The sequence below is a fragment of the Molothrus aeneus genome, chromosome 14, assembly GCF_037042795.1.
Source record: "Molothrus aeneus isolate 106 chromosome 14, BPBGC_Maene_1.0, whole genome shotgun sequence".
Classification (NCBI taxonomy): Eukaryota; Metazoa; Chordata; class Aves; order Passeriformes; family Icteridae; genus Molothrus; species Molothrus aeneus.
Window position 1 is genome coordinate 13,691,255 of NC_089659.1, and position 27,969 is coordinate 13,719,223.

Genomic DNA, 27,969 nt, shown 5'->3' on the forward strand with positions numbered 1-27,969 from the left:
CCATGCTGGACATTTCTCACTGTGGAACCCGATCCTCTCTGTCCATCACAAACAATTCAAGAACAGGATAGTGTCATTGCACAGAATAATCAATTCTTACCAAAAAAGGCATTCAGTAACTTCTGCACCTGGATATTGCTGCCAACAGTCCGGTACACGCCCTCCGTAGTGATTCCTGAGAGGACAAAGCCAAGAGCGTTAGCCGAGGTTTCCTGCTGGTGATCCACAAGCCCCATCTAGTGGAAATGTTCTCCTGCTGCTGGGCTCTGTCCCACACCCCGGGTTCTGTCCCGTATCCCGGCTTCTGTCCCATATCCTGGGTCTTGTCCCACTATCTGGGTTCTGTCCCATATCCTGGGTCTTGTCCCACATCCCGGGCTCTGTCCCATATCCCCGGTTCTGTCCCACACACTGGGTTCTGTCCCATATCCCAAACCTTGTCCCATTCCCCAGGCTCTGCAGGCAGGGTCTCTGCTCACCCCAGCAGCCAAGGCCACCAGCACCACCGTGGTCACCATGTCACAGCCAGGTGAGCACAGCCGGGGTGTGGGACACACCAGCCCACACACCCCATTTCCGTGGGTGCTGCTTTATCATGGATTTGCTCAAACCCCCACGAAGACAAAGGTATTGAAGTAGAATCTGAAAACACTGGCCAGTGCAGGGAATCACTCTCTTTCCTAGCTCTGCCAGCAGGGTCTTTGTGTCCCTGCTGTTCCCCACTCCAGTGGGCCTTGGCTGCCACAGCCCCAGCAGCCCCAACCCCACACCTGGAGATGAATCCACAGCCCCGTCCCACACTGGTAATGTTCACTGGTGCAGGCTGGATATGTGACAGCCCAGAGGATGAGCTGCCACCCTTTCACCTGCTTCTGCTGCTTCACAGACTGGGGCTGAAGCAGCCTGTAGCCACCCCTGCTGCCAGAGCTGTTCTCCTGCCCAACACTGGGTGTGCTCAGGGCCAAAACTGAGAAAACCACAAGTGAAAACAGCAAAAAGGTGGAAGTTCAACCCAAACAGCCTTGGTACAACATTCTGAAGCAGGTGGGATTTCTGCTCCCAAAGAACATGCATTTAACTGAAGAGCACCCATTCCTCAGCTGAAAGCTGCAGTCCTGTGCCAGGGGCAAACCCTGTGCTGCAAGAACCATGGTGTGACTCGAGGCCATGGGAGGCACAGCCAGGCTGGGCGAGCTCCTCACCTTTGGTCTCCACTGCATTGATGCACTTCCGGACAAACTTGAAGCCCACCTCGTTCAGCTCCACTGTTTTGGACAAGGAAGCTGTGTTAGCTGCCTGAGCCCTCCTGGAGACCCCTGGGACCCCCCAGCCCCAGCCCTAGCTTTTCTTGGCACCCAGAGCCTCAGTGCCCCAGCACAGAGTGCTCACACCTGCACCCACACCCCCTCAGGAAACACCGGTGTTTTGGACACCTTGACAAGGAGTTTTTAGTTCCACATGTTCTCCCATTTTTCCTCAAATTTATTTTGAGTTGCAGCACTGCTCCCTACCCCTTCTCTGTCTTTAATAATAAGGTATTTAATAATAATAATAGTGTAAATTATTCGGATTGTGTCTGATAAAGACTTAAATAATACTCTCCAGAGCAAAATCTGTAGTTAAAGTTATTCCTCATCATGGGACTGTGTAATTTCTGCTTATCTACATCAGTAGGATTAAAAAGCAAAACCAATCCAGCTTGATGCGCTGAGAAAAATGAGCACAGGGCTTCCTCCACTGAGCTGGGTAATCCTATAGGATCCCTGCATTTTCAGCAGGTTGTTTATACTGATTCTGTCTGCTCTGAGCAACAGCAACATCAAACTCAGACATCTCTTAGCCCTGCCCCTTGAATAAGCACAGAACCACCTGGTGCTTGATACTGAGGGCTATGATACCACTGGAATTTTTCTTACCAGCTTTAATCTATGACAAATAGAGAATGTTTATTCAGTGGAACCCTAATTCACATTCCTCCCAGCGTGTGATGTGAACATGGCCACAGAGCAGGCTTGTGCTCATGCTTCTGGGAGTGCTCCCCCCGTGCTCATTAGAGCCAGCTAGTTACAGTGCTGATGAAGTGAGCTCTGGGACAGAATGCAGGTTTCACCCAGCTGACAGAGCCCCAGAGGGGTTCCAGGGCTCTGCAGGGTATCTCAGTGCTCCAGGGCTCTGCAGGGTACACCCCACTGCTGACAGGGGGGACACAGCACATGGTGGTGGGTGGGAGATCCAGGGAACTCAATGCCACCTCTATTGCCCCATTACAACCTTTGTTACATCCTCAGAATCTCTCACTGAGGTTTGGAGGTGCAAACTGAACCTCACATCCCACTACTCCTGGCTAAATAAAAACTGCTCACTGCAGTTCTGTGCAACTCGTTCTCATCTGGGCTTGGTGCCAGGCACTGTGGTGTGAGAACAGCAGTGACACTGCTGTCACGGAGCAGGGACAGTGCTACTCAGCAGGATTTGAGGATGAGTGTATCTGCAAGGAAAATTCTGCCTGGCCTCGAGGCTGTGAGAGCCCAAAGAACAGCAACAGAAGTGACTCACTTTCTTCCTGCTTCGTGATGGGACTGTGATAAATCTGAAAAAAGGGCGGGAATGGGGGAGGGAGAAGCAAAAACATCATCAGCATGATTTGGTATTTATTTCTAAAAGAAAATGCAGCATCCCATAAATCACCCCCAAATTACCCAGAGGCAGTCACAGCCAAAAAAACAACGTCCCATAGAAATCTCATTTTATAATTAGGCAAGAACCCATTATCTGCACAATCAAGGGTTTCTGCTGCCCCCCTGTGTTTCAGTGGGGCACCTATTGCTGGGGAAATTCTCTGTTCTGTAGGCAAACCACGGGGCTCTGAGCTCTGCTCAGACTGAAGGAAGGGGACACCAGAAGGCACAGAAAGGTGGGAGAACGTGGGTGCAGGGTGGCCAGTGACACCTCTGAAAAGAGCTAAGAGCTGCTAAGAGCAGGGGCAGACCAATCATCTCCAGCAGGCAGTGAGGAGCAGGAGTGAACCAGCCCTGGAAAGGCTGGGGTCTGGCACAGCAGGGAACACCCCGAGATTCCGGGGGGAAGCCCAAAATCCCCAGCGGGAGCTGAGGGAAGGGCAGGGAGCCCGTGGTGAGGGTGCAGCAGTGATCCCGAGCAGCAGCCGCCGGCAGAGGACACTGCTGGGCAGCGCATTCCAGCTGGGAACGGCTCCAGGGACACTCACCGGCTCCTTCCCGTCCATGGCCTCCATCCACAGCCTTCGGTTGGCTTCTGACAGCGCCTGCAGCGTGATGGTCCCGGATCTGCGCCGAATTCCCCCAGGGACAGGCAGGGAAAGGAAAAAAGTTGGTTTTAATAGACAGCAAAGAGGGATTTGCTGCAGGCCTGGGGTTTGGGGCCACCAGACACAAAGCCTCTCACCTTTCATTAGTTTCAATGTCAAAACAAAACCTTTTGTCTATGGAGTCAGTCTTTCTCCTTACACAGGATTTCAGGGTCAAGTCCAAGGTACCCTAGGACAGAACATGAAAGGCAAGGTGAGAGGACAGAAACATGGGAGATTTTGGGCTCCCCAGGCCCAGCACAGCACTGCCCATGGCTCCTATGCTGACATTCCAATGGCACTGGTACCAGGGCACAGGTGTTCCTCCCACCATCATCACAGGCAGATGAGGCTCTGAGTTCCAGGCTTGCTCTCAGCCAGAGAATGTTCTGGACTCAACAGCACTACCCCACACAGCAGCACTCTGCCCCTGCAGGGCTGGAACACCTCTCCAACCAACCCAGAGAGGCACTCCCTGTCTCTGAGGCCAGGACCACGCTCACCCATGCTCTGACACAGCTGGGGTCTAATTTTTACCAGGGCTGGTCATCAGTACCAGTTACCCACACCACCAATAAACCAAATGGCTTTACACAAACACTGTGGGGCCAAGGGAGGGACATTTCCCCACCCCAGAGAGAGCAGACATGCTCTGGAGAGGCTCAGCTCTGGCCCTGGGTGTTTGTGTCCCTGCACTCCACAGCAGAGTTAATTCATAATTCAGTTGTGGGTTTGTGGCCAGCTGTGACCTGATGGTGCAGGCTACCAGTGTTTGGGAAAGACACTAAGTTTTCCCAGCTCCTTCCTGCAGTAATGGGCCTTAATAGACATGCTTATAGCATAAATGACAACAAATCTCTCCATACAATAGTTTGGCTATTTCTTTGCCCAGCTCTCTGCCAAGGGGTTGCAAAACATCTATTTTATTTTCCTGCTGCAGTGTGCAGAGCCCTGCCAAAAGCAGAGCATGAGCTCACACACTGGAGCACACACGCCTGGCTGGGAAGGCCCCGGGGACCACTTCATGGCAGAGGAGGGCGGGGGATTCAGCTGGAGGCACTGGCTGAGCTCCATCCTCCCACCCCTCCCCTGTCACGAGGAGGGACTGAGGGAACTCCCAGCCTTTGGTAAGCCAAAGCACTTTCTGAAAGAAGCAGTTACTCAAATTGCTGCCTTAGTGCAGTTTGGAGCTGCACTGTTACCCCTCTTCTCTTCCCACACTGTCCCAGTCCCGAAGAACCAGTGCTGAGAGCAGAAATCAAACCACAAACCACTGTGAGCACGCAGTGCTGTGAGGAAATGCTGCATTTGGAAGCAGGAACTCCTGTAGTAACTTGAGTCATTCAGGCCCTTCAGTGGCTGCCACAGTTCTTGTGGCTTCCAGCCCCTGTGCACAGGGAAGGATCAACATCAGCTGGCCCAGAGAAGCACAAGTTTCACCCCAGACTGAACTCATGGGCCAGCACTGTCTGGTATCTCTCATGTCACACGACCCACGTCTGCTGCCAAACCCTGCAGGGCCTGGGCTCCCAGGGACACAGTGGAGTGAGACCTCTCCTCATGGGGGTGCCTCTTCCAGGTGACACCAAACTGCCCTGTGTGGGCAGGGAGGGGACAGAGCCCACTCCTCTGCTCTGTGGCACCTGCAGGGTCAGCTGTCACAGGAAGGGAGGCCACACATGGGTGGAAGGTGGGCCCAGTGGTTGGGCCAATGTTTGCAGACATCCAAAACTCACCTGCTTAGCTCCAGGCTTCTGGTCTATGGGTGTCATCCGTAAGGTTTTGGCCTCTTTTTCATACTGGCAGTAATACTTCACCCAGGAGATGCCCAGGGCCCCTGCAGAACACAGGAGAGGCTGGAATCAGGGACAGGGCTGTAGCTGGGTGCAGCCAGCAAGGCATGGTCAGTGCTGCCCACGTGTCCTCCCTTCTCTGGGGATGAACACTGACAGCCCTGGGGACATCAACCTTGCAGGTGTCTCCATGGGCAAGAGTCAGGAGGAGAAGAGGAGGAGAGGAGGAGGAAGAGAGAAAGGGGAGGAGATGAAGAGAGAAGCAGGAGGAGAGGAGAAACAGGAGGAGGGGAGGAGGAGAGGAGCACAGGGCAGCAGCTGCCTCCAGCACTCTCCCAACTCACAGCTGGTGAAAGGGCATTTGTGGGACTCTGACCACAAGCCAGGCTGGTTTGGCCCAGCCCAGCCAAGACCTACACTGGCAGGATCCTACATGTCCTGAATGTCTGTTTCACAAACCCCACTACTTTTTCCTGTGGGTGAAAACTCAATAATGAAGACAACAGCAGCTTTGAAATACTCTGAAGTTCCTATTTCCAGATTCATAGTCACTTTCCTCTGTTTTCTTACCTCAACCCCTTTATAGGAAATAATTCAACTGGTGTTTTTTCTATAATTTGTTAAGTTGCAGTTGTCAGGAAGAACAACTTTTCATACTTGATTCATAGGGAAGCATAAACAGAAGCAGAAAATAGCCACTGGCCTGCAGGAACATGCCACATTTAGGATCTAAAATTACTGAGTGTGCTTTCTTTTAAAAGCAAGATAAACAGACATAAAAATCTATGTATAAATAGATTTCTACGTAGGATTAAGAATGAATGCTTACAAAGTTGTCTGTAGCCCCAGAGGTCACAGTTTTGCACAGACTTATGTCCTCTGAGCATTCCTGCTGCATGGCCATGGAGAGCTGCAGCCAGGTTTTGGAAAAAGCTGTATTTGGTCTGATTTTATTCTGCTCAGAATTACAAGTTTTGCTCTCAGCAGCTTAACTCAGCACTGGTTCCACCTTGGCTGCGTTCAGCTGCTCACAGAGGCTGCCAGAGGGAGGTTGGGCAGGACACCAGATTCATCCTGGTAAAACACAGCCAAGACAGAGCCTGCCAGAGCTCCAGGCTCTGGAGTCATAAATCCCATCTCATCAGAGTGCAGGGCAACTATCCCTGTGCTGTCACAGATATGTCACTTGGACAGAGCTCTGTGCCACTGCTTCCAGTGCTGCCAGCTGAGGCTGCCAGTGCTTCCCCGGGCATTGCAGGCAGTGACAGCTCAGGCAGTGGCAGAAGGTGACACCCTGGGCTTGCTGTGCCTGGCTGGGGTGACACCCAGTGCAGCCCCATTCCCTATTACATCCAGCTGCATCCCAGAGCCATTAATTACATTTCTCCTGGGTGTACAGGTAGCCCTCAATGGTGGGCTGCCCAGGCAGCTTGCAGGTCAGGGGTGCTTCCTTCATCCTCTTCTTCAGATCTTCCAGCTCCTCCCGTGTGCTGGAAAAGTGATTCCTTGTCTGGGAACAGAAAACAAACAGAAGCATATTCGAATATGAGCAAAAAGTGAGCTGCAGGTTATTTATTCCTGGATAAATCTGAGGTGCTGTAGCAGAAATGAATCCATTCCCAAGGTACAAAACATGGAAACCACTCCACAAATCCACTGGAAACTGGCTATAAGAACCACTGAGCTCTAAGGGATGACTGAAGAGACACATCATGTGCAGAGATGGTGCTGAGTGACACAGCTGGGAGGCCACTTGTTCCCTTAATTAAGGAACTTGAGCACATTTCAAGGCTGGCTGGAGCAGAGGAGCTCCCATTGCTCAGGTGTATTCCCCTCCCAAAGGTGTTGATCATGCTACAGTGCTTAGCATGAAAGAGTCACATCAACAGGGGGTACAAAATCCAGGCATTTTGATGGAATACTACTTGGACCAATTAATGAGCCAGCAGCAAAACCATCCTGGCTCAGATTTATGGCTGCTGTTCCACAGAAATGAAAGTCAGTCAGGAAAGACTGAAGATAAAGGAAACAGGACTCAGATATTCTACCCCATGAGCACACTTGGCCAGCAGAGGAGCTTACCAAAGCATGCAGCAAGCCTGCAGGAAGCCAGTACCATTAAGATCAAGGTTAGAGGCCTTCTTAGAGTACAATTTCAATCTCCTGATTGAAAGAAAATCTCAGGCTTGTTTATGCACCAGGTTAAATGATGCAACTGCAGTAGCCCTTTCCAGAGAAAACAATTTCATAGACCTGTGAACCGTCCCATGAAGAGAGGGGAAAACCCATGTGAACTGAGAAGGAAACAACTGTATCTGCAACAATGCAAACATGGCCAGACTGCTTGGGTGGAAAGACCTTGCCATCAGAGGTGTGTAAATACAAATGAGAACAGAAGTCACACAGAAAAGTCCTTCAGCTGGGCAGGGACTCACATTCTGCAGGCTGAGCTGGAGCTGCTGCTTGTATGGGAGGAAATCCTGTGTCAGCTCCACTGTCAGGTTGTTGTAAGTGAAGAGGCTGTGGAGAAATGCCAGCACCTGCAATGGAGGGAAGGGACACGCTGAACTTCTGTGTTTGTAATGGAAGGAAAGATGGACAGAGTGTGGGGTTTCAGAAATTACATATGCAATTATTTTTTCCTCACAACTTTGGAATGCCAGCCTTGGCATGGCTTATCCACCAGAGTGTCCCTAAAGCCCAAGCTACCACCCATATCTGTCTGAATAAAACACCCAGAATGAAAGACCCTGCAGGGAGACCCAGAGCAGATCTGCAGAGATATCCACAGGATCCCACACCCCACTGCAGCTGGCACTGGGGCAGAGCCACCACCCAGGGCAGGGTCCCTGCACTCAGCCACAGTCTGGGACTCTGCAGGCCAGGCTGGGACAGGTGAGCAGGGCAGGTAACACCTCTGTCACTCTGCAGACAGACAGCTCTTACCAAACCCAGGGGGGCCAAGTCATAACAAGACCTGTAGCTCTGTACAGTGTCCAGCCTGTCCCTCAGGATCCACAGACAGCCAGAAGAAACAGGACTGGGGTTTCACAGCGCTCCTGCCCCACAGGACCTAATCCAACCTGGCAGCTCATCCCTTGCCAGCACATCTGAGCATCAACCAATGAGACTGAGAGCACAGGAAGCTCCTACCGGCTCCACAATACTGAATTTCTTGCTTTCTTGTACTTCCTGGATCTGGTACACATACTCAAGGGAGGACTCAAAGAAATTGTGTCTTTCTTTGTCCACCTGAAGGTCAGCCTAGAAGAAAGAGGGAAAGGTGGAAAAAGAAAATACATCATCTGTAGTTTGAAAATATTGGACTCACTTTTGTCTGTCAGCCCACACATAGTTCTGTCCTCACTGAAATCCTGCCTGGTGTCCAGCCCAGTTGTGAGCTCTAACACTGGATATTCTTTTAAGTCTGCCCATTTCTGGCTCCCTTTCATTCAAGGATCCAAAACCTCTTCTCACTCTGCAAGGAAAAGGCTTTCCCAAAGCTCGTTTATTACTTTAGCACAAACCTCTTCCCCTGACAAGGCCACCATCTCCACCCTCTTGCCTGACTCCATCTGTGTCCCAGAACCAGCAGTTCTGGAGCTGCAGCAGTGGCAGGAGCACACAATGAGCTCACACACAGTCTGCCTTGCAGAGAAGCTCGTAGGTTGATGTGACAACTGGTCTGACAGATCTGACCAGATCCAGCTGCCTTTCCTTCCTTGCTGCAACATGCCTGCAGCAGCACCAGCTGGAAGGAACCCCCTTCCTCTGCCCGCCCCCACAGCCACCCAGAAGCACCAGCTTCTGGCAGGACACCAGGCCAGCAAAAGGAATAATAACTGGTTACTTTTCAGCCAGAGCACTTCCCCAGGTGAAAGGGTGGCCAGCCCCCAGCTGTGCCAGTGCCACTGGTCACTGCCCTTCACCATCAAGGTGACAACAAGCAATGACAATGTCTGAAGCCACTACCAGCATCCAACAGACACAGGAGAACTGAGCTTGATTTCCCTGGTCTCACAGAGAAGTCAGGCCTTGGGTAGATTTCATTGATTATCAGTTTCAATTAGTTACTTGAAGGGATGATTCCTCTCCCTTTTTTTAAGAACTAGAGCAGTTGGTGCTGTTGCTTCTGGACCTAATTCTGAGAAAAATTCCATACACACCTCCTGTAACTGAGATTCCTTCTTTTTGGAAGACAAATGCAAGTGGCGATCCAGCATAGAGTAAAACTTCTCACCATCCTTCTCGAACTTTTTCTTTCTTTCCTGTAGATGAAAAGAGGTTGAAGCAGAACCAGTTACTGGCATTTTCCAGATAAAAACATGCATCAACACCGAGATTGTTTGTGCAATTTTGTATTCCCATGGACAAATTTTGGTCAACCCAGCCAGAGAACAGAAGGCCACTTCTCATTTGCTCTGATTTCACAGCCCCTTGCCTACCTTGGATGCAATTACACCTCAAGACCCACTCTAGCAATACAAGAAGTATTTTTTCATGCCAACATCATGGCAAAAGCCCCACTCTCAATCTCTTCAATATCCAGTAAACTGAAGATGTGCTCATACATCAAAAACCTGTTCACCACTTCCTGACATGCTGTTCACACAGCCCAGAAACAACTGGGCAAACACTGCAATGTCAGAGGCACAGCAAGGTCGAGAAAAGGTTCATTAGATTTTGGCAACTTTCTGCTCTAAAGAGTTTATCATTTGTTTCTGAGAGTACCAGAAGGAAAGCAGAAGCCTGGCAGGTCATCAGGCAGGCAGGAAATCCTCATCTGCCCTCAGCAGTGCTGCAAAGAGAGCACAAATGAACAAGAGCAGCAAACAGAGAAGGAACTCAAGAAGGAGCCCCTGAGAGCAGGCAGGGAGCAGCAGGACTGAGCACCAGGCTCTTGGCTCCTGCCTGCACTGACTCTGACATTGGAAATCACAAAACAACCAGAGTAGGGGCCAGGTTGACAAAGATCCACTTTAGATGGTATCTGACATATCAGGGATTCCTGGGAGGCAACTAAATTACTGAAATCAGGAAATTCCAGCCTGGCAGCAGCCTCAGTGCCAGGTCCAAGCAGTTGAGAGCTGGTGTACACACAGTGCAGGTGTGTATGGGATGCCCAGATCTTCTGTCTGGCTTTTGAAAGCTCAAGAAAGTGGAAGGCAGTTCCAGCTTCCTGGGGAATTATTGGTATCTTTCAACATCTATCCCCTGCAAGCCCTGAAATCCTGTTCTCTTGCCCCCACTCACAAATGCATGGCATGGATAAGCAAGCATACACCAGTGCCACAGCCAGAGCAGATGGGCTCTGCCAGACTGCTGGGTATTAGGAACTTTCCTCATGAATTCAGTAGTGACCACAGCTTCCCCTGCCTGAGGTTTTGCTTCCCTGTTCCAGTTTGCTTCCCTGTTCCAGCCTATTCCATCTGTCTGTCAGGATGCCCTGCAGCAGGATGCCTGGGGGCTCCCAAAACCCCTGGGCTCAGCACAGGTGGCTCCCAACAATAGTACCAAGCCTTCCTAGCAGCTGCCTTCCAGGGAAGAGGATTCTCTCCCCATGAGTCCTGCCATGGCTGTAGTGAAAGCACAATTACCATGAGGAAGTGGCACCAACCCCTGCTTCTGTGTGTCTGGAGCAGGGCAGGCTTAGCCCAGCAAACCTTTTCACCTCAGCAATTGCATATCCTGCTGTGCAGAGCCTGGGATTACAGGACACCTGAAGGGAAGTGCATCCTCTGCAATCACCCCCTGCAGTATCAGGTACTGTGACTCTGTGTTAGCAGCCTCACACACCAGAACAGAGAGATCTACATCAAATCCAGAGGAAGAGAGAGCCCTCCAAGGGTGAATCCTAATTTAAGCAGTGCAGCAACTGTGGGGCTGAGGCCAGGAAGGATGATGAAAACAAACCAGCACCCTCGTGACTAAGGCCCTGATCAGCAACTCCAAACCCAGAGCAGCAAAAGCGTTTGTGGAGCAGCAGTTCCTGTGTCTGTAAGGTCAAACTCCTGGGCTGTCTGTGCCATTAAGGCCCTGTCTAATGCAGCCAGGAACTTTTCTTGCTTCCATTTCCTCAGTGAGAGCCTCCAAGCCCCAAGGCCACAGAAGTGCAGGGAAGCAGAGCTGTGGGGCTGCAGGCTCCTGATGCCACCTCCTCACATCCCAGAGGAGATGGCTGTGCCAGCAGCAGGTCCTGAGATAGAAAAGCAGGTGCTGCCATGGAAAGCTAGCTCCAAACCCAACCAAGGGCTCCACTGTCTCCAGCAAGGTGGTGTGCAGAGGTGGTGGTGGTGGCAGCACTGGGATGGTGCCATCCCTGTTCCTCAGCAGCAGCAATGGGGCTGGAGCCCACTCCAGGAGTTCTCTCCCACCTCTCACCACCAGCAAGCAGCGCACATAGGGTGACTCAGCTGTCCCCACCCTGTGGAGAGGCCACCAGGGGAGACAGCCACACTGCAGGCCAGAGCTGGGACCAGCCTCTCCTGCTCTCCATCAGGGAGGCTGCTCACCTGTACCAGGTGTAGCCATGATATTTTCTGAAAAATCCTTTCCTTAAGATTTTTCCTCCTGAGAAGCTGAGAGGCCTCAGGAACAAAATGTAAACAATAATTATCTGCTGCTGTGGAATGCAACAGGTGCATCTGTGATCGGTCTCATGTGGTTGTTTCTAATTAATGGCCAATCACAGTCCAGCTGGCTCAGACTCTCTGTCCGAGACACAAGCCTTTGTTATCATTCCTTCTTTCTCTACTCTTAGCTAGCCTACTGATGGAATCCTTTCTTCTATTCTTTTAGTATAGTTTTACTATAATATATATAATAAAATAATAAATCACCCTTCTGAAACATGGAGTCAGATCCTCATCTCTTCCCTCATCCTCGGACCCCTGTGAACACGGTCACAGCCAGGAGCTGTGGGAAGCACAGGGCAAGGGAACCACCAGAGCCTGGTGCTACCACAGCAGGGCATGGCAGAGCCCGTGGGCAGGGGGATGTGCCTGTGGATGCAGCAGCCTGGGAGCACGTGGCCCCTGGCTTGTCCCCAAGGGGAGGTGACATTGCTGTGGGAGGCTGTGGGGCCCGTGCACGTGGCCAGGAGGCCATGGAGGAGGCCATGAGCTGTGTGTGGCTGTGGTGCCCACACAGATGGCCACAGGAGGCCACAGCCTGCAGCCACAGGGAGACCACAAACCACCAGGCAGCAGCTTGGTCACCAGCTTGTGGGCAGCTCCCTGGTGGGTTCTGAGGAAGAGGGGGCACCTCTGCTCAAGGAAAGACTGGTGAAGAGAAAGGAAGAGCCTGGGAGAGCAGTGGAGCTCCTTCTGCAGCAGGAGCTGGGAAGCCAGACAGGAACTGCTCTGGGGAGTGCCTCCCCCTCTGGCAGCACCCAAGGCAGGCAGGGGCACACTGGGGACATGGAGCACTGAGCTCTTTCTGGGGATTGAAGGGACTGGGAATGATGTCCAGGATGGACCCACGTGTGACAGGACCACAGTGCAGCGTGGCATTTTGGGCCACTAAGAGGGAGCTGGCCAATCATACCCACCCTGGTAATTAGCATATAACTGAACAGCAGAAGGATGACCTACAAATCCTTCTGAGTTGGCTGCTGACCAGAGCAAGCCAAGACAGAAAAAAAAACAACACAAAAAAATCACCCAGACTGAAGCACAATCTGGAAACATGAGCACAAATTAGTTCCTCATGAATATTCATCAAAGGGCAGCACCACGTTTGCATTAAGGTTTGCCAAGAGGCACCACCCACCTTCTGTTTATCGCTCACTGGGAGACACCGAGCAGATCCTACCGAGGGCAGGCAGGAGGGGGCTCTGAAACACCCTGGCAGCTCTGGCAGGCACTGCTGTGCCCAGGAATGGCACAGCCCAGCCTGTGCTGGGAGCTCTGGAAGCACTGCTGTGCCCAGGAATGGCACAGCCCAGCCTGTGCTGGGAGCTCTGGCAGGCATTTCTGTGCCCAGGAATGGCACAGCCCTATGTTGGGAGCTCTGGCAGGCATTTCTGTGCCCAGGAATGGCACAGCCCTATGCTGGGAGCTCTGGCAGGCATTTCTGTGCCCAGGAATGGCACAGCCCTATGCTGGGAGCTCTGGCAGGCACTGCTGTGCCCAGGAATGGCACAGCCTGTGCTGGGAGCTCTGGCAGGCATTTCTGTGCCCAGGAATGGCACAGCCCTATGCTGGGAGCTCTGGCAGGCACTGCTGTGCCCAGGAATGGCACAGCCTGTGCTGGGAGCTCTGGAAGCACTGCTGTGCCCAGGAATGGCACAGCCCTATGCTGGGAGCTCTGGCAGGCACTGCTGTGCCCAGGAATGGCACAGCCTGTGCTGGGAGCTCTGGAAGCACTGCTGTGCCCAGGAATGGCACAGCCTGTGCTGGGAGCTCTGGCAGGCACTGCTGTGCCCAGGAATGGCACAGCCCTATGTTGGGAGCTCTGGCAGGCACTGCTGTGCCCAGGAATGGCACAGCCTGTGCTGGGAGCTCTGGAAGCACTGCTGTGCCCAGGAATGGCACAGCCCCTGGGACAGCACTGCCTGCCTGCTGAGGCAGGTGATGCAGGAGCAGCTCTGGCTGCTCTGTGTGTGCCAGGTCCTGCCCACACCCCAACTGCCACCAGCACTGGGGTGACATTGGAGCCCCTTGGCAGCTTCAGGTCCAGCTCATCAGGGGGAAAAGGGCAAACAGACTTGCCAAAACTCCCCCTTAATCATTAGTTGCTAATTAGGATCCTCTGAAATTCCCATTTTCAGGGAGGTGGGGTGAGTGGCAGGTGAGAAGCCCAGCTCACGGGCCACTTTTCCTCTCCCTAAGGAATTAAACACACTTTTCCTGCTGGGAGCCCCCACCTCCATGCACACCTGAGGGGTCTGGGTGCAAGAACAGTGGATGCAGGATCATCACAGCTCAGTTTTATAAGGCATCTGCAGTTAATTCAGAAAGAGATTTCTAAAAAGTTGAGGGGTGTAGAAAGAGCAGTTCTGTCAAAGCATACTCAGTTCATCCTGGTGTTTTCCCTCACCCACTGCTTTCTCTCAAATGCTCCTTAGGCCCCGCTCCCCCAGAGATGAAAGCAAGTAGAAGTTATTAACCTCCCTTTCTTTTAAAATTATAATTAATGAAATTAATAACAGAATTTACTAAGACCTTTTAGGAATACATTATCTCCTATGGAAGAAATTTTGACAAACACTGCAGCTATTCAGCATTCCTCCTGCCCTTACAGTACATCCCAGCAAGCTTTTCTCTCTGATTTTTTTGGTTGGCTTTGTGTTTTTTTTTTAAAAAGCTGTCTCCTTCCAAGTGAAACTGGAATTAAACTTTCCTATTCAAATCCTCCTCAGCTCAGTAAGTGTGGCCAGCTTCTTCCCCAAGGGTCCCAGCCCCACAGCGTGGATCTGAGCCCCGGGGCTATGGAGAGGGAGGGATGGGACCTCCATGTGCACCAGCTCCTTCCCAAACTCACCCCCTGCCCTGAGTGCCAGAGCTGGGAAATGGGTCAGCTCAGGGGGTCCCAGAGCCTCCCTTTTATCTGTGCTGTGGCAGGTCACTCCCACTGACAGCAGGTCCCAGGGGAAGCAGCGACCCTGGGGCTGTGGCGGGAGGGAGCAGCTGGAGGGGTCCCGGCGCAGCCGGGGCTGCCCCGTGTGCGAGCACAGAGGAGACTCCCCTGCTCCCGGCTGAATGCAGACTCAGATGTGCTGCTCAGACTGGCTGTGCTCCAGCCAGAGGCATCACAAAGCCTCGATTCAAGGGCTCTTCCTATTTGGCTGCAGCAGCTCGCAAAGGGAACAGAAAACATCTCACAGAAGGCGACGCTGCCAAAATACGGAAACTGAGCAGAGGGCACAAATTCCCTGTGTCATGTCTCCAGGCTGCTCCACAGCCTGGCCTGGGCCTCTGCCCCATGTGCAGATCAGAAAGGGTCCATGGGGTGATGGCAGGCCCAGCATTGATGGGAGGAACCCACACTGACAGAGCACAAATGAGGAGCCTCACTGGTGCTTCACCCCTCCTGCTGCTGGGTGGGGATGACCCAGAGATGCCGTGGGTCAGGCTGGCAGGTGAAGGAAGGCTCTGTGCCCAGGGTGACACCTGAGGGTGCAGTGTGGCATAGGCTGCTGTCAGGGAAGCGTCAGAGCTGAGGACATGAGGCTGGAGCGGCTGGGGCTCGCTCCCAAACTCACACCCTCTCAAGGCTTTGGGGTGGCACTGGGGACAGGGGTACCTCCCTGTGCATCCCTGTCACCATGGGCACAGCTGGACCCTGGCACGGGGCAAGGTGCTGTCCTGTGAGCCCCTGCATGGAGCCACAGCGCAGCCCTCTTCCCACCACAGTGCCCTGGCACCTCTGCAGTTCATGCTCCTCACAAGAAACAAAACCCCAAACCAAACTCCAATGGCTGAGCCACCTGCAACACCCCCCTGCCCTCTGCCACCTCTCCAGCTGCTCTGAGCAGTGTCCTGCCACTGTAACCACCCTGTGCTTCCACACAGAGTGCCCTGCTCATGCACAGGGGCTGAGGAGGGGCTGCAGGCTGCCAGGTGAGTCCGTGTCAGTGCTGGGGCTGTGGCACCAGCCCTGCTGAGACCTGTGCCTGCCATCAAGAAAGGGAGCAGGACATGGGCACAGGCCTGTGGGTGCAGCCAGCTCAGCTCTCGGGGCACAGCACGCTCTGGGCTGGGGGCAGAATGGCCCTTACACACCTTAAGGGCTCTCTGGGACAAAACCAGCCTGAATGACACGAGAGCAGGGGCTGTGGGCAGCACCTGTGCCATGCTCATGGCTGCAGCTCTTCAGAGGGCTCCACACACCAGCCCTCAGGGCATGGCAGAGGGCAGGAGGGCCATCAAGTATCTCTTCTCAAACCCTGTATTTATTAAAAGTCAAAGCCTCCAGATGGGCTGGGCTGAATCCAAGCCTCAAGTGTTCTCCAAAACATCTCCATTTCAGAGCTGGGCCAGAGCCAGCCCCATTTTAAGCTGCTGCTGAGTAACATGGAACCTGGATTTCTTGATAGCAGACAAGGGAAAAATGATCTTTTGTGCTCCACATGTGCAGAATTTGCTTTTTATAGCTTGTTTCTTTAAAAGTTTGGTCCATCTGAAAGACTCATTAGATGCTTTATGTAAATATTTCATAACAAAAGCCCTATGACTATAATCAGGTTCTGCTTGCTGGCCTCTCCTGTTTTCCCTCCTTCCCTTCCTCCCTCCCACTCCACCACACACTTCTCTGCAGAAAGTATTTTCTTTTCAATAGCACTGACTGAACAAAGGAGAGAGGGGGTAAAGCAGCAAGGAGGATCTCCTGGCTGAAACAAGCACTCCTTGCCCAGGACAGAGGCAGTGCTGGAATCAGGCCAGGAGAGAACCCAGAGAATTCAGGAAAAGATTTTGGAGACTCTTAAGATTGAAAAATCAGACTAAAAGTCACAGCACGAACCCTCAGCCAGCAGCTGAAAGCCAGCATTGAACAGGGAGTTTCTGAGTGCCTGAAGTCAGAATGCAGTAGAGCAACTGCTTGTTAACAACAACAGGAGAAAAATTTGAATTCAAAGACAGTAACAGAAAACAAATCTGTTTACACTGAAAACAAACAAACAAACCTTACCTTGGTGAATCCTATCTGCTCCTTCCGGAAGTTTTCCAAAGGTTTGATCAGCAAATCACTTGCATTCTGCACCTACAGTGCAAAGAAAAAGCATTTTAATTGCAGGGTGCTGATCAATTTTCTCCTAAACAGAGGCTGAACAGGGCTAGAAGCCAAGAGCTCTGAGATTTTAATGTTTTTGACTGGAAACTTCTTCTCTTTCTGTACGTGAATTCACTTAAACCATCTGTACCTGCTCTTCCTCATGGGTGACACACTGCAAACCCCAGCCACATCCCAGGAGGCTTTGGGGACATCCTGTGGGTCACAGGGAGTGTCCCCCACCTCAAATAAAGGATGGGGTTCCCTTGTCTTGAGATTCAGCCAGTGGGTTATCCGTCACAGAGCAGCTGGGGAAAAGGGAAAGCCTGCCTGTGTCTCTTCCACTCCTGTCTCATGTCTCAGAGATCTTTCCTGGATGGTGCTCTGCCCACCTCTACCATGAATCCACATGAAAGTGAGCTCATCCCAGTTTGTATCACTGGCTCCAGCTCCAGCCTGGCACTGGGACCAGCCTGCTGTCTGCTCCCATCCCCACTTCCCTGACAAGCTCTGCCCCAACCTCCAGAGAAGGGAGAGGGGGACAGAAGGGGACAGGACACCACACAGCACAGCCCCTCAGGGAAGTTAAATCTGATGAACACAGTGAGTGAGTGAGTGTGAAACCTCCTGAGGGAGCTGCTGTAAAACAGAATTGATCCTGCAAGTAGAGGGGAAAAAACCCCAACTTTGAAAATTGGACAGTGCCCATAACCCCTGAGACACCTTCCACTGCTCCCCCCACTGCCAAAGGAGCCACTGTACCTGGGATGTAATTCATAATAAAGAAGTATCTCAGTGCTTTCCTGGTTTCCTGCTGTTCCTTGCCTGCCCAGGGACCCTCTGGCCCAGCCTGGCAGGAGCTCCTGCTGCTGCACGAGGCAGGGGAAGGCAGAGCCAAGCAGCACATTCCTGGCATGCTGCACGCTCTCCACCGAGCCTAACCTTCATGTTTTTCCTGGAATTAGGAGTGAAATGGGAAGCCAGCACTGGCTCTGGAGGAGCCTGGAGAGCTGAGGACACATGGCAGCAGGAAGCTGATGGCAGTGCATTGTACTGCAGGAGCTGCACCAGCACTGATGGGCTCAGGGACACCTGCTTTCCTGCACCCAACAAAAACTGAGCAAAACCACTTCTGATTCTTTAACCCTTGGTTTCCCCACAGTGTGCAGCCCCTCCAGCTGCAGGGCCTGAGGCTCTGTGCCTGCCTGAGCTGCCTGGGAGAGCCACAGCCCCCCAGTCCTATTGCTGTGCCTGCCCATGCTCAGGGAGCATGGACAGATGAGTACAGAGCACGTTCCCAGTGCTCCCAGCTTCCCTCTGATGAGAAGGCTAACACAGAGGCACATGGTGCTGTGGCTGTGATTTGGCATTCAGGAATGACAGAGCCCAGCTCCCATCTCCTTACCATCATGGACCTCTCCAGCTCCACTTCTTGCAGCAGCTCTGCAAACTCCTTAAAGGACTCGGCTGTAAGAAAAGAAGAGGCTGGTCAGGGGAGCTGGGATGTGGCACTGGATGTGGCACTGTCACACCCTGTGTGACACATGTCAGGACACCCCAACTTGGCTGCACCCCCAGCATGGTCATCTAAAGGCTGACAAAAAACCAAGAAGAGGTGGCTCCTTTTGACAGAAACTGAGTGAGGCAATGGCAGGTGCAGGCTGGCTTGAGGGGTATTTATGTATGCAAGGGACAGGAGGGTCTCCTGCCCAGGCAATGAAGGAGTGAAGTCCCTGGGAAGATAAGAGGATGTTAATTAGCTTTTATTAGGAACTGTGTCTGGGCAGGACAGGGGTGCCTGGCCTGCCCAGACAGCTGCCATCAGCACCAGGATGAGCTGTAGGTGCCACCTCTGTCACAGGAAGAGCTGCAGGGGCTTGCCAGGACCAGGACAAGTGTGTCAAATAAAAATGGCCTGGAATGACAAAGATCACGTACTGCACCAGGAGGCACAAAGTCCATGTACAGGAGGAAAGGCAGCAGGTGTAGACGTGGTCACAGACACTGACACCACTCCCCAAAATGCCAGCAGTGAAACAAAAAGATCTCATTGATAAACAGTTGGAGTCCAACTACAATAAAACTGGCATTAAACCTTTCCTTTAACAAACTGAAATAAGAATAATTCAACCTGGGGAGATAAAAGACTAGGTGGGAGCAGCTGACCCCACACCAAGGGGGAACATGCAGCCCCTCTCCCTGCCCATCAAAGGAGAACTTGGGAAGGGGCTGAATTTGTTCCAGGGGAGGAAACCCCTCAGCAGCAGAGCACTGACAGTGCCAAGCCAAACTCCCCTCTCTCTGGGCTGCAAGGCAAGGCTGAGCAAACACCTGCCCATGCAGGTACTGTGGCTGTGTGCTGGCTGCCTGGGGGAACAACCTGATCACCCCAGTGTACCTGGGAACTACCTGGGAGTTAGCTGGGAAAGTTTCCCACAGTTCCAGCCTGCTCAGCACAGCGTGGGACAGGTCTGGTGGGTCCCAGGCTCCCTCTTGTCCTGGTGGGAACATCCCAGAGTGGCTCTGTCAGACCCCAGAGCTCTGCAGTTCAGACCCTCCCTCCCTGCTGGGCTGGGCTGGGCAGGGCAGCACACGAGGGGGCACAGCAGCTGTACAGCAATGAATGCAGGCACAGGATTAGCTTGTCTCACAGGTCAGGGAGAAGGTGCTCCTGTGCTCCCTGGGCAAGCTGAGAGTCCTCTCCCCTCAATCACAGCAGCACCTTGGGAGAGGTACCTGTCCTAAAATCCAGTGTAAGGATTCATTCTGCAGCTGCTGAGACACACAAAAGGGAAAAACTGCAGCCTTGTGCCATGGGCCCTCAGCTGCAGTGGCACAACAGACCTTCCTGATGAGTCAGGAGCTTCTGAGCTCTCCTCCACTGAGGGCTCCAGCACCCAGCAATGCAATGGCCCTACAGCTCATGGTGCTCACACCCAGGGCCACACGTGGCTGTCACTGTGGCTCCCCAGGATGGTGGAGTGCATGCACACCAGGGGCCTGAGCCAGGAAAAGAATTATCACAGGGATTAAAAATCCAGCCCCAAACTTACAGGGAAATATGTCAGTGCCTAAAATGTTCCCCAGCCATTTTTTCCTTTTGATCTACAGGAAGAGCCCAGGAACATGTTTCCTGGCTCCAGTCACAGAACAGCCCACTGTTGACCCTGCACCACACACAAGGCTCAGATCCTGCTGCCAGCCTAGCAGTGCCTGGGGTGGATCTGTGCTACTGGCCTGGGTCAGAATTTGCCAGCCCATCAGGGCAGTGTGGAGCAGGGGGGTCACCAGCAGCTACAGCCTGCCCAGCCACAGCTGGGAACTGACACCTGGAAATGCCAGAGCGACTCTGCTGAGCAGCCAGAAGCATTCCAGGAAGGTCCTTACAGGATTCCAGGTTCCTGTGCCTGGGAGGGAAGAACATGCCACCCCATCTCACTGCCCCCTCCATCTCTGCAGGAGCTGCTGATTTGGGTCCTGTGAGGTGACAGTGGAGGAGCTGCAGGAGGGAGCACAGGAGGGGCTGCAGCTGTGGGGTGACACAGGTGCATCCATGGCCTTTCACATCCCATGGGGAAAGTGCTGCTCACAACAGACAACATCAGCCCAGTGTTCTGACTGCCACCTGCAGTGTCCCCACTGCCACCCGCTCGCCTGCCTGGCTGCTCTGTGCCCACACAAGGAGAGAGCAGTGTGACTTTAGCTCTCTTTACAACCCAAACATGTTCTCTTGCAGTGCGTAAGAAGTGCCTGTAAGTGTTCTGCTCCACTCCCATACCCTGCACATGAAATGAGCTCTGCACTCCCACGCAGACCCCTGGCACCCTGGCAGATGGAAGCTGCTACGGAGACGTCAACGCCCCAGTGCTGTGTCAGGAATAAGGAAGCCTCAACCCCTGCAGGCACACCAGGGCCTGGGTGAGAGGAGGAACACAGCCCAGGCTTCTTCACAGGCAAGCTGGGGACCTCTTCTTGAAAAAGCAAAACAAATACTCCCCAGCAAAACTGAAAGGAAACATGCTCCTTTCACCATGGAGTGTTTTACATCTGCTCTCTTGCTCTCCCCCATCCTACACTCCCTTTATTCAACCTCTGTCATTCCCAGCAGCCTTGCTTGGTTGTTGGAGCTTTGTTCCTTCCAGCCAAGAGGAGGGACACTCCTTTCCTTGCATGGCTGTTTGCCTCAGACCCCTCAGCTCCCAGGAGGGGCATCTACATGGCAGAGTTCCCCCCTCCCTGACCTGTGTGTGTTTGGAAGCTCAGACCTCTGCTGCCATTACATTTGGAGGCTGACTCATTTCCAGTGGGTTTCACCCAGACACTTTCCATAAAGGAAACAAGCCTTGGAGGGGCAGGCTGCAGTCTGCTTAACGTGGCTTTAAATACAACAGCCCAAGGAACAGGCTCTACTTCCTTCCCCTTCTGACAGCAGCTGAGAGATCTGACACCAGCAATGTCACACTGCTGCCACTCTGCAACCACTGCCTGACAAAAGCTGGTTTTCTTTTTTTCCCCTATGTGCAGCCCTTGGGAGCAGCCTGGAAAAGACCCTGTGCCTTGTGCCCCACCCCATGAATGCTCTGTGAATTCTCCTGCCTGGAAAATGCCCTGTGAGCCCATGGGCAGCCCCAGCTCCTCAGCCCAGGCAGGTGGCCCAAGTGTTTTGTCTGATGGGGCAGGGTGAGAACCTTGGAGGCTGAGGATGCTCTGCTGTCCCTCCTGCAGCCCTCTGTCACCCCCACAGAGTCCACTCACCATTCACGTGAAACGTGCAGGGTTTGGGGCATTAAGGCCCCCGGGCTGTGGATGCTGAGTGACTCCCAGAGCTGAGCTGGGGGAGGGCAGGGATGTAACCCAGCTCCAGGATCACTAATCCCCAAGCAGATGTGCAGGCAGCAGCCCTGCAAGGCTGCCCAGGGCACAGATGGCCATTGTTTTCCATTTGAGACACATCCAGCAGCCCTTTTTCCCAGCAGTTTGCAGCCCGGTGCCCTTGCAGGGCAGCGTGGGGCAGTTTGTTCCAGCACAGCAAAGGCAGCTCTGGGAGCAGCACCCAGAGCTGGGCTCCCAGAGCTCTGAGAAGAGGGGCTGGCTGGGAGGTCAGCACCACACTGCCTCCTCCCCAGCACCTGGAAGCATGAAGCAGGCCTGGAGCCATGGAAAACCTCTGCAAATTATCCGCTGAATTGGGAATGTGAAACTCGACCCGTGACTGTTCAACTTCAGAAAATAAGCTGTGGAAGAGCTGCCTGGAACCCGGCTCCTGAGGCTGCTTAAAAACCATCAGGCAGGCTAATTCCTAGAGAGGGAGACTGTTCCAATTACTGGAAGTCAGCTTCAAAAAGCACAGAACTCACCAATATTGATCTCATCATCCGTCAGTGTGTCACCAATGAAGTCGAACTGGAAGGACTGCAGAGTCTGGGAGAACTTCTGCACTGCTGAGGAGTATCCTGGAAAAGGACAGAGCAATCAGCTGTGGGTTTCTGCAATTGTTCTACAGAGGCTGCATGTCCTAGGAATTTATCCTGAATGGAACAAGACCAGAGGAGGGTGGTTATGAAAATCCACAGGCATTGGGAATTTCAGCACTGCAGAAAATGCTGCAGCATTAATAACCCTCAGAGGCTGCAGAGAGAATTGGATTTGGGTTTTTTCTCGCTCTGAAAAAGCTTCTGCAGCACTAATGGATGCACCACACAGTACAACAACTGATCAATGGCCTTGTGTCCAGCTACAGACAGGAAGGGACACTTCCCTGCAGGAAAACCTTCAGGAGATACTCCAGGGCTCTGTGTGCACTAGCACAGCTCCTTGGAGCACAGGGGCTGTTGGACAGGCTGGCCACTGTTCACAGAAATCGTTTCATAATATGAGAGAAAAATCTGTAGAGTCAGAAAATAAATGTGAGGGAAAAGGCAGGACTAAAAATAACTGTTCCTCTGTGGGGTCATGGACACAGACAGCCCCTGAGGGAAGGACAGTGCCACAGAGCACACAGCTGAGCCAGGGGCACCCACAGATGGCCCTGGGACCTGCTGCTCCTGCTGGTGAGGAACAGTCGGGGCTGGAAGCAAAGAAATTGCCTGATGTTTCCTGTGGCTCAGTCCAAATTATTTTTGGACCTTCCAGAGAGGTTTCTGGCCCAAAGGATGCTTTGTTTCTTTGCACCCTGTGTGGCTGCAGGACGTGTCTGGACGGCGTCTGCTGGCATTGGCAGAGGGGCCCTGGGACGTGACAGTGACACCAGCACAGAGCCTGACCCAGGGCCAGCAGGGACAGCACACTCACTGCATCGACCACATCATCCTGCACAAAGCTACAACAATTCCTGAGAGACAAACAGAAGGAGGCTGCACTTGCCTGACCTCAGAGAGGAGCGTGCAGGCAACAAAACGAAAAGCAAAGGAATAATGTTAGCCTGTGATTTACATTGCTGCTTCCCCTAATTTGGGACTCCAGCTATGGGCACAGTCCCAGGCTGGACTCCTTTGTGGCAGTGCACAGAGATGGCACTTTCAGAAATTCATGAAATTACAAGTGGGGAAGATGTGACAGCACAGACCTTATGGGCAACCAGCTCCTACCACTGCTTTGCCAAGCCAGCACCATGATTGCTGTATACAGGAACTTGGTGCACATGGATGGGTTTTTTTGATTTGAAAATAAAACTTACTACTATGGTGGCAATCATGGGATGCTCTGAAATGCTGCTGTGAAGGGGAGAGAAAAGTTGGACAACATTGAAATGAATGTTGAGGAAAAGAAATCAAGTGGTCTGGACCCTGGCAGGTCCCCAGACTGCCCTGCTTCCCCTGTCCCCAGGTCAGGAGCTCCTGACCCTCCCCAAGGTCCCTGGGCAGGCAGGGGTGGGGGCACTGCTGGGTCCCCAGTGCAGGCTCAGAGTGCAGTCCCTGCTTCTCCCTCAAAGGCCTCGTTCAGCAGCTCCCTCGATGGGTCAAACCTTGGCTCCTGAATGGGCAGATTCAGGCCTGAATGTCGCTATTTAGCCCCAGCTGCCAGGGGCTGGAGCACGTAAATGGGTGAACTCTTACAGAACGATGTCATTGACTTGATGGAAAACCTCAGCAAATAATTCCCCCTCAGTGCCCCAGTGCTCACTCAGGCCAGGCTGGAGGCTCATTCAGCCCTTGCTCAGGGGAATCTTTGTTCATGCCCTGCAAATCCCCGTCACCATCACTGTCCCTGACGCTGCTGTGGCCCCATCCAGCCCCTCCCCTGCTGCTGCTCACATGTGATCTTCAATCCCTCCCTCCCAACACCCCTCCCAGCCCAGTGCGTGTCCTTGAGCCCCTCTGAAAGCAGCAGCACCCCCATCTCTCTGTCTGTCTGTCTGTCTGTCCCCTCCATGGGTGCTGGCTGGGGGCAGGTGACAAGGCACCACAGGTCCAGTGTACCCTGCAGCACACACAGGTCCCAGGGGTGGTACCTGGCAGGGACAGAGGGTCTCCATGTGCTGTGTGTCCCTGTCAGCCCAGGGGGGAAGGAGGGAGGGAGGGAGGGGGCTGTGAGCCCGTACCCTGCGTGCTTGGCAGGCTCTGGAGCAGCTCCTAATGGAAACCAGGCTTCTCCAGACCAACCCAGCTCGACTCCCACACGTAGTGAGCCTTGGCTGAACACTGGCTCCTGACAGAGCTCCTGTGTGCATGCACAGGGCAGCATTGCTGCTGCTGCAGCACTGCCACAGCCCTGGGGTGTGAGTGGGACACAGCACAGGGCTCAGACTGCTGGCACTGCCACAGCCATGGGGGTGACAGGGACACAGCACAGGGCTCAATGACTGCTGGCACTGCCACAGCCCTGGGGTGTGAGTGGGACACAGCACAGGGCTCAATGACTGCTGGCACTGCCACAGCCCTGGGGTGTGAGTGGGACACAGCACAGGGCTCAGACTGCTGGCACTGCCACAGCCCTGGGGTGTGAGTGGGACACAGCACAGGGCTCACTGACTGCTGGCACTGCCACAGCCCTGGGGTGTGAGTGGGACACAGCACAGGGCTCAGACTGCTGGCACTGCCACAGCCCTGGGGTGTGAGTGGGACACAGCACAGGGCTCACTGACCATGGGTACCAGAGGATGGGGGCTGTGTCCCTGCAGGGCTCATCACCAGTCCCTGAGGCAGAGAATTGGTGTCAGTGCTCAGAGACACTCAGTGGGACGTTGCCCCTTCCCTCGGTGGCACTCAAATGGCAGTGGTGACAGTGGTGACACCTCATCAGGCAGGGCAGGGGGGCTGGGGAGAAAGGGATAAGCCATGGCCACAGGAAAGAGGCTTGACCACAGGAAGGAGCCAGCAGGAAAAGATTTGCTGTGGAAAAACGGGGCTCCATCCCACATTGGGAGAGATAAGTCTGTATTCTCCCTTGTTTTAACTGTTGGAAATGTTTTCCCCCCTACAAGCACTCAGTTGCCAAAGGCTGCTGCCCTGCACCCCCAGAGCCTGGCAGGAGGGAGAGGCAGCTGCAGGGCCTGTCCTGCTCCCCCAGCACCAGACCCAAGGATCAAGGAACAGTGCCATGCTCCAAGCTGGAATATCCCTGCAAACAGCACACCAAGGCCCAGCACTACCCCACAGACCCTGCCTGCTCAGCCTGTTTCCATGGAAACACACCAAAATGAATTTCATCAGGAGTCCTCAAGGACTCCTCTCCCTTCCAGCATCAGGAAGCAATGCCAAATATCACCATTTGTGGTTACAATCATTTACTCTCCTAGTCAAAATGAAGTTCCATCCCTGCAGAGAGTGACCCCAGCAAGGCTGCAGGGCAGGAGCAGGGAGCACCAGTGCCAGCCATGCCAGCCTCAGGAGGCACACACAGAGCTCAGGGCTGTATTTATGTGTGAATAAACACACCTGCAGAGCCAGCAGCTCTGGAAGGATGTGCCTCACAGCTTGTTCAGTAAGGACCTATGATTCTCACTTCAACCTTTGACAGCAACCACAGGTAACCAAAAACCACAAACAAAAATGTGCTGCTACCGCTGCAAAAGCCACAGGTTTCTGACAAAACACAAACACAAGCAGAGCCCCAAACCAGGCTGTGCTGCTGCTTCTTCCTCCAATGCTTAGAATTTAAACCAGAAGGAAACCATCACCACAGAAAAGAACCCTGAGGGAACAGGGTGAGCAGACACAGACAGAGAATGGGGCACAAAGGTGCTGCTTGAGGGTCTGCAATGCTCAAGGTGTCACAGGTGCATATCCTTAATTAGCTTTACTAATTGCAACCCAGGTCACAGCCTGTGTGACTGCAATGGTCCTCTGTTCCCAAGAGAGGAAACCATGCCCCTGAGCACATGGAAATGGAAGTGGCTGTGACAACCAAGCGGTGACAGCTACGGGGACCAGCAGGATCCTGAGCCAGGACAGGAGGGCCCTGCCTGGGCTGCCTCATTTAACACCACAGGGACACAATGGGACATTGGGTGTGATATAGGGGCAAAAAACAGCCTGTTTTTAGAAATAAACACTTTGAAAACCAACAGGACATCTCTAGCTGTGCAGGAGAGTGGGTGTGGAGGGTACACATCACATCACTGGTCAGGGCCAGGCTGCCAGCACCCTCACCCCTGTTGCCCACACCCCAATAGCCCTTGTTTAGATGACACTCTGTGCAGCAGCTGGTATACAGCATCACTCTGCTTCTTCCTAGGAAACAGCCAGGTGGGAATTGCTGCTCCTCCAGAAGCTCAGGGGCAGAGCAAGCAGTGGGCTCAGCAGCCCTTTGGCTAATCCCCATCCCCACACGCTGCTCCCAGGGAGCAAATTAAGGAGGAAAAAACAAAATAAAAATACTGCCCCTCAAGCTCATCATCTTTGCAATCATTGGCCATGACACTTTCAATGCAAAGGCAGTCCTGAGTTTAATCTGATCCAGCTGAAGGCAGGAACAGCTGAGCAGTGGTGGGGCTGCAGCATCCCTGCCCTGTTCCTAGGAAGGGACAGGATGTCCCAGCCCACACTGGAAGGTGGGAAGTGACTTTCACGGGTCCTCCCTGCCTGCACCTACACATGGACAGCTCGGGGAAGAGCAGCCAGCAGAGATTTCCATGGGGGGAAAGGCAATTCCTGAGGTTCTGCACGTGCCCAACCCACAGATTGCAGTGCCAGGGCAACTCAGTCACAGCTTCAGCAAGCCATGAATAAAACCCATACGGAATCAACAGGAAAAACACAGCCTGGGTTTGATCGTGGCAGTGCAAATAACCAGAGCAAAGCTAAGCAGGAGCTCCATCTTTGCATTTTGCTTTCTTCTTCTCCAGCTTGAAAACAAAACTATCAAAGCTGGCCACACACTTTCCTTTCAAACAAGCAAACAAAAGACAATAAAAGTTCACTCTGCCCTTAAACAAGGGCATTTTAAGACATGGAAATTTTTGGGTTGGGATCTCACACCTGGAAATACATTTTTGTCAGGGAATCGTTGCAAGACCCTGACACACAGCAGCTGAGGTCACACCTACATCTCCTACCAATGGTCCCTACGGATGATTTTCTCCTCCTTGGTGGAGAGCTGTGCACAGCACACATACAGCATGAGAAATTCCACTTCTCCCAGCATGCAGAGAGATGGCCATGATTCCTAAGGAGACAATAATGTGCCCATTGTTACCAACTCCCGCCAAAGAATTCCCCAGGGAGTTGCATCACTAAAGAGAGAGAGCTGATCACCATCACCTGAGGAGGAGGTTCTGGACACAATACCCAACCCACTGCTTCCAGGGAATTCTCTGTCCTTGCAGCAGAGTTTTAGGAGCCAGCACACAAAGAAAGTGGCCAAGGGGCCAGACTCTGCTCCAAGGTATTGGATTTGCACTGTGTGTACCACCTGCATGAAGCCCCCCAGTCTCTGTCCCACAAAAAAAAACCTCAGCCTGGAAAGCCATGAGCTCCCCCTCTGAGCCCAGATGTACCATCAGGATCAGGAGTAAGGAGCCCTGACTCATGGAACACTCCCAAACACTCCACAGCTGCTCAAACACAGAAACATGCTAATTTTCTCAGATGAGGATACAAACATAACCTTCCAGTTAGCCTTTTAGGTAGTCCCAAATCCACACAGGATCCGGCAAGGAAGGAATGCAGCCCAGAGGAGAGATGCTCACCACCAGGGATC

At 53.0% G+C, this 27,969-nt stretch overlaps 1 protein-coding gene across 2 annotated transcripts in view; it reads right to left on the minus strand.

Annotated features, from left to right (window-relative positions):
• Positions 1–27,969, minus strand: part of OPHN1 (oligophrenin 1) — a 52,365-nt gene that overhangs the window by 14,427 nt on the left and 9,969 nt on the right. For both annotated transcript variants that reach the window (XM_066559816.1, XM_066559815.1), the window contains exons 2-14: positions 22,188–22,283; positions 18,236–18,297; positions 16,750–16,821; positions 9,285–9,386; positions 8,272–8,382; positions 7,554–7,658; positions 6,499–6,628; positions 5,062–5,162; positions 3,424–3,515; positions 3,227–3,305; positions 2,557–2,590; positions 1,203–1,265; positions 101–175 (exon numbers count right to left, since the gene is read on the minus strand). In XM_066559816.1, the coding sequence (XP_066415913.1) occupies positions 101–175; positions 1,203–1,265; positions 2,557–2,590; positions 3,227–3,305; positions 3,424–3,515; positions 5,062–5,162; positions 6,499–6,628; positions 7,554–7,658; positions 8,272–8,382; positions 9,285–9,386; positions 16,750–16,821; positions 18,236–18,297; positions 22,188–22,283 (1,122 nt within the window). The remainder of the gene's footprint in view (positions 1–100; positions 176–1,202; positions 1,266–2,556; positions 2,591–3,226; positions 3,306–3,423; positions 3,516–5,061; positions 5,163–6,498; positions 6,629–7,553; positions 7,659–8,271; positions 8,383–9,284; positions 9,387–16,749; positions 16,822–18,235; positions 18,298–22,187; positions 22,284–27,969) is intronic.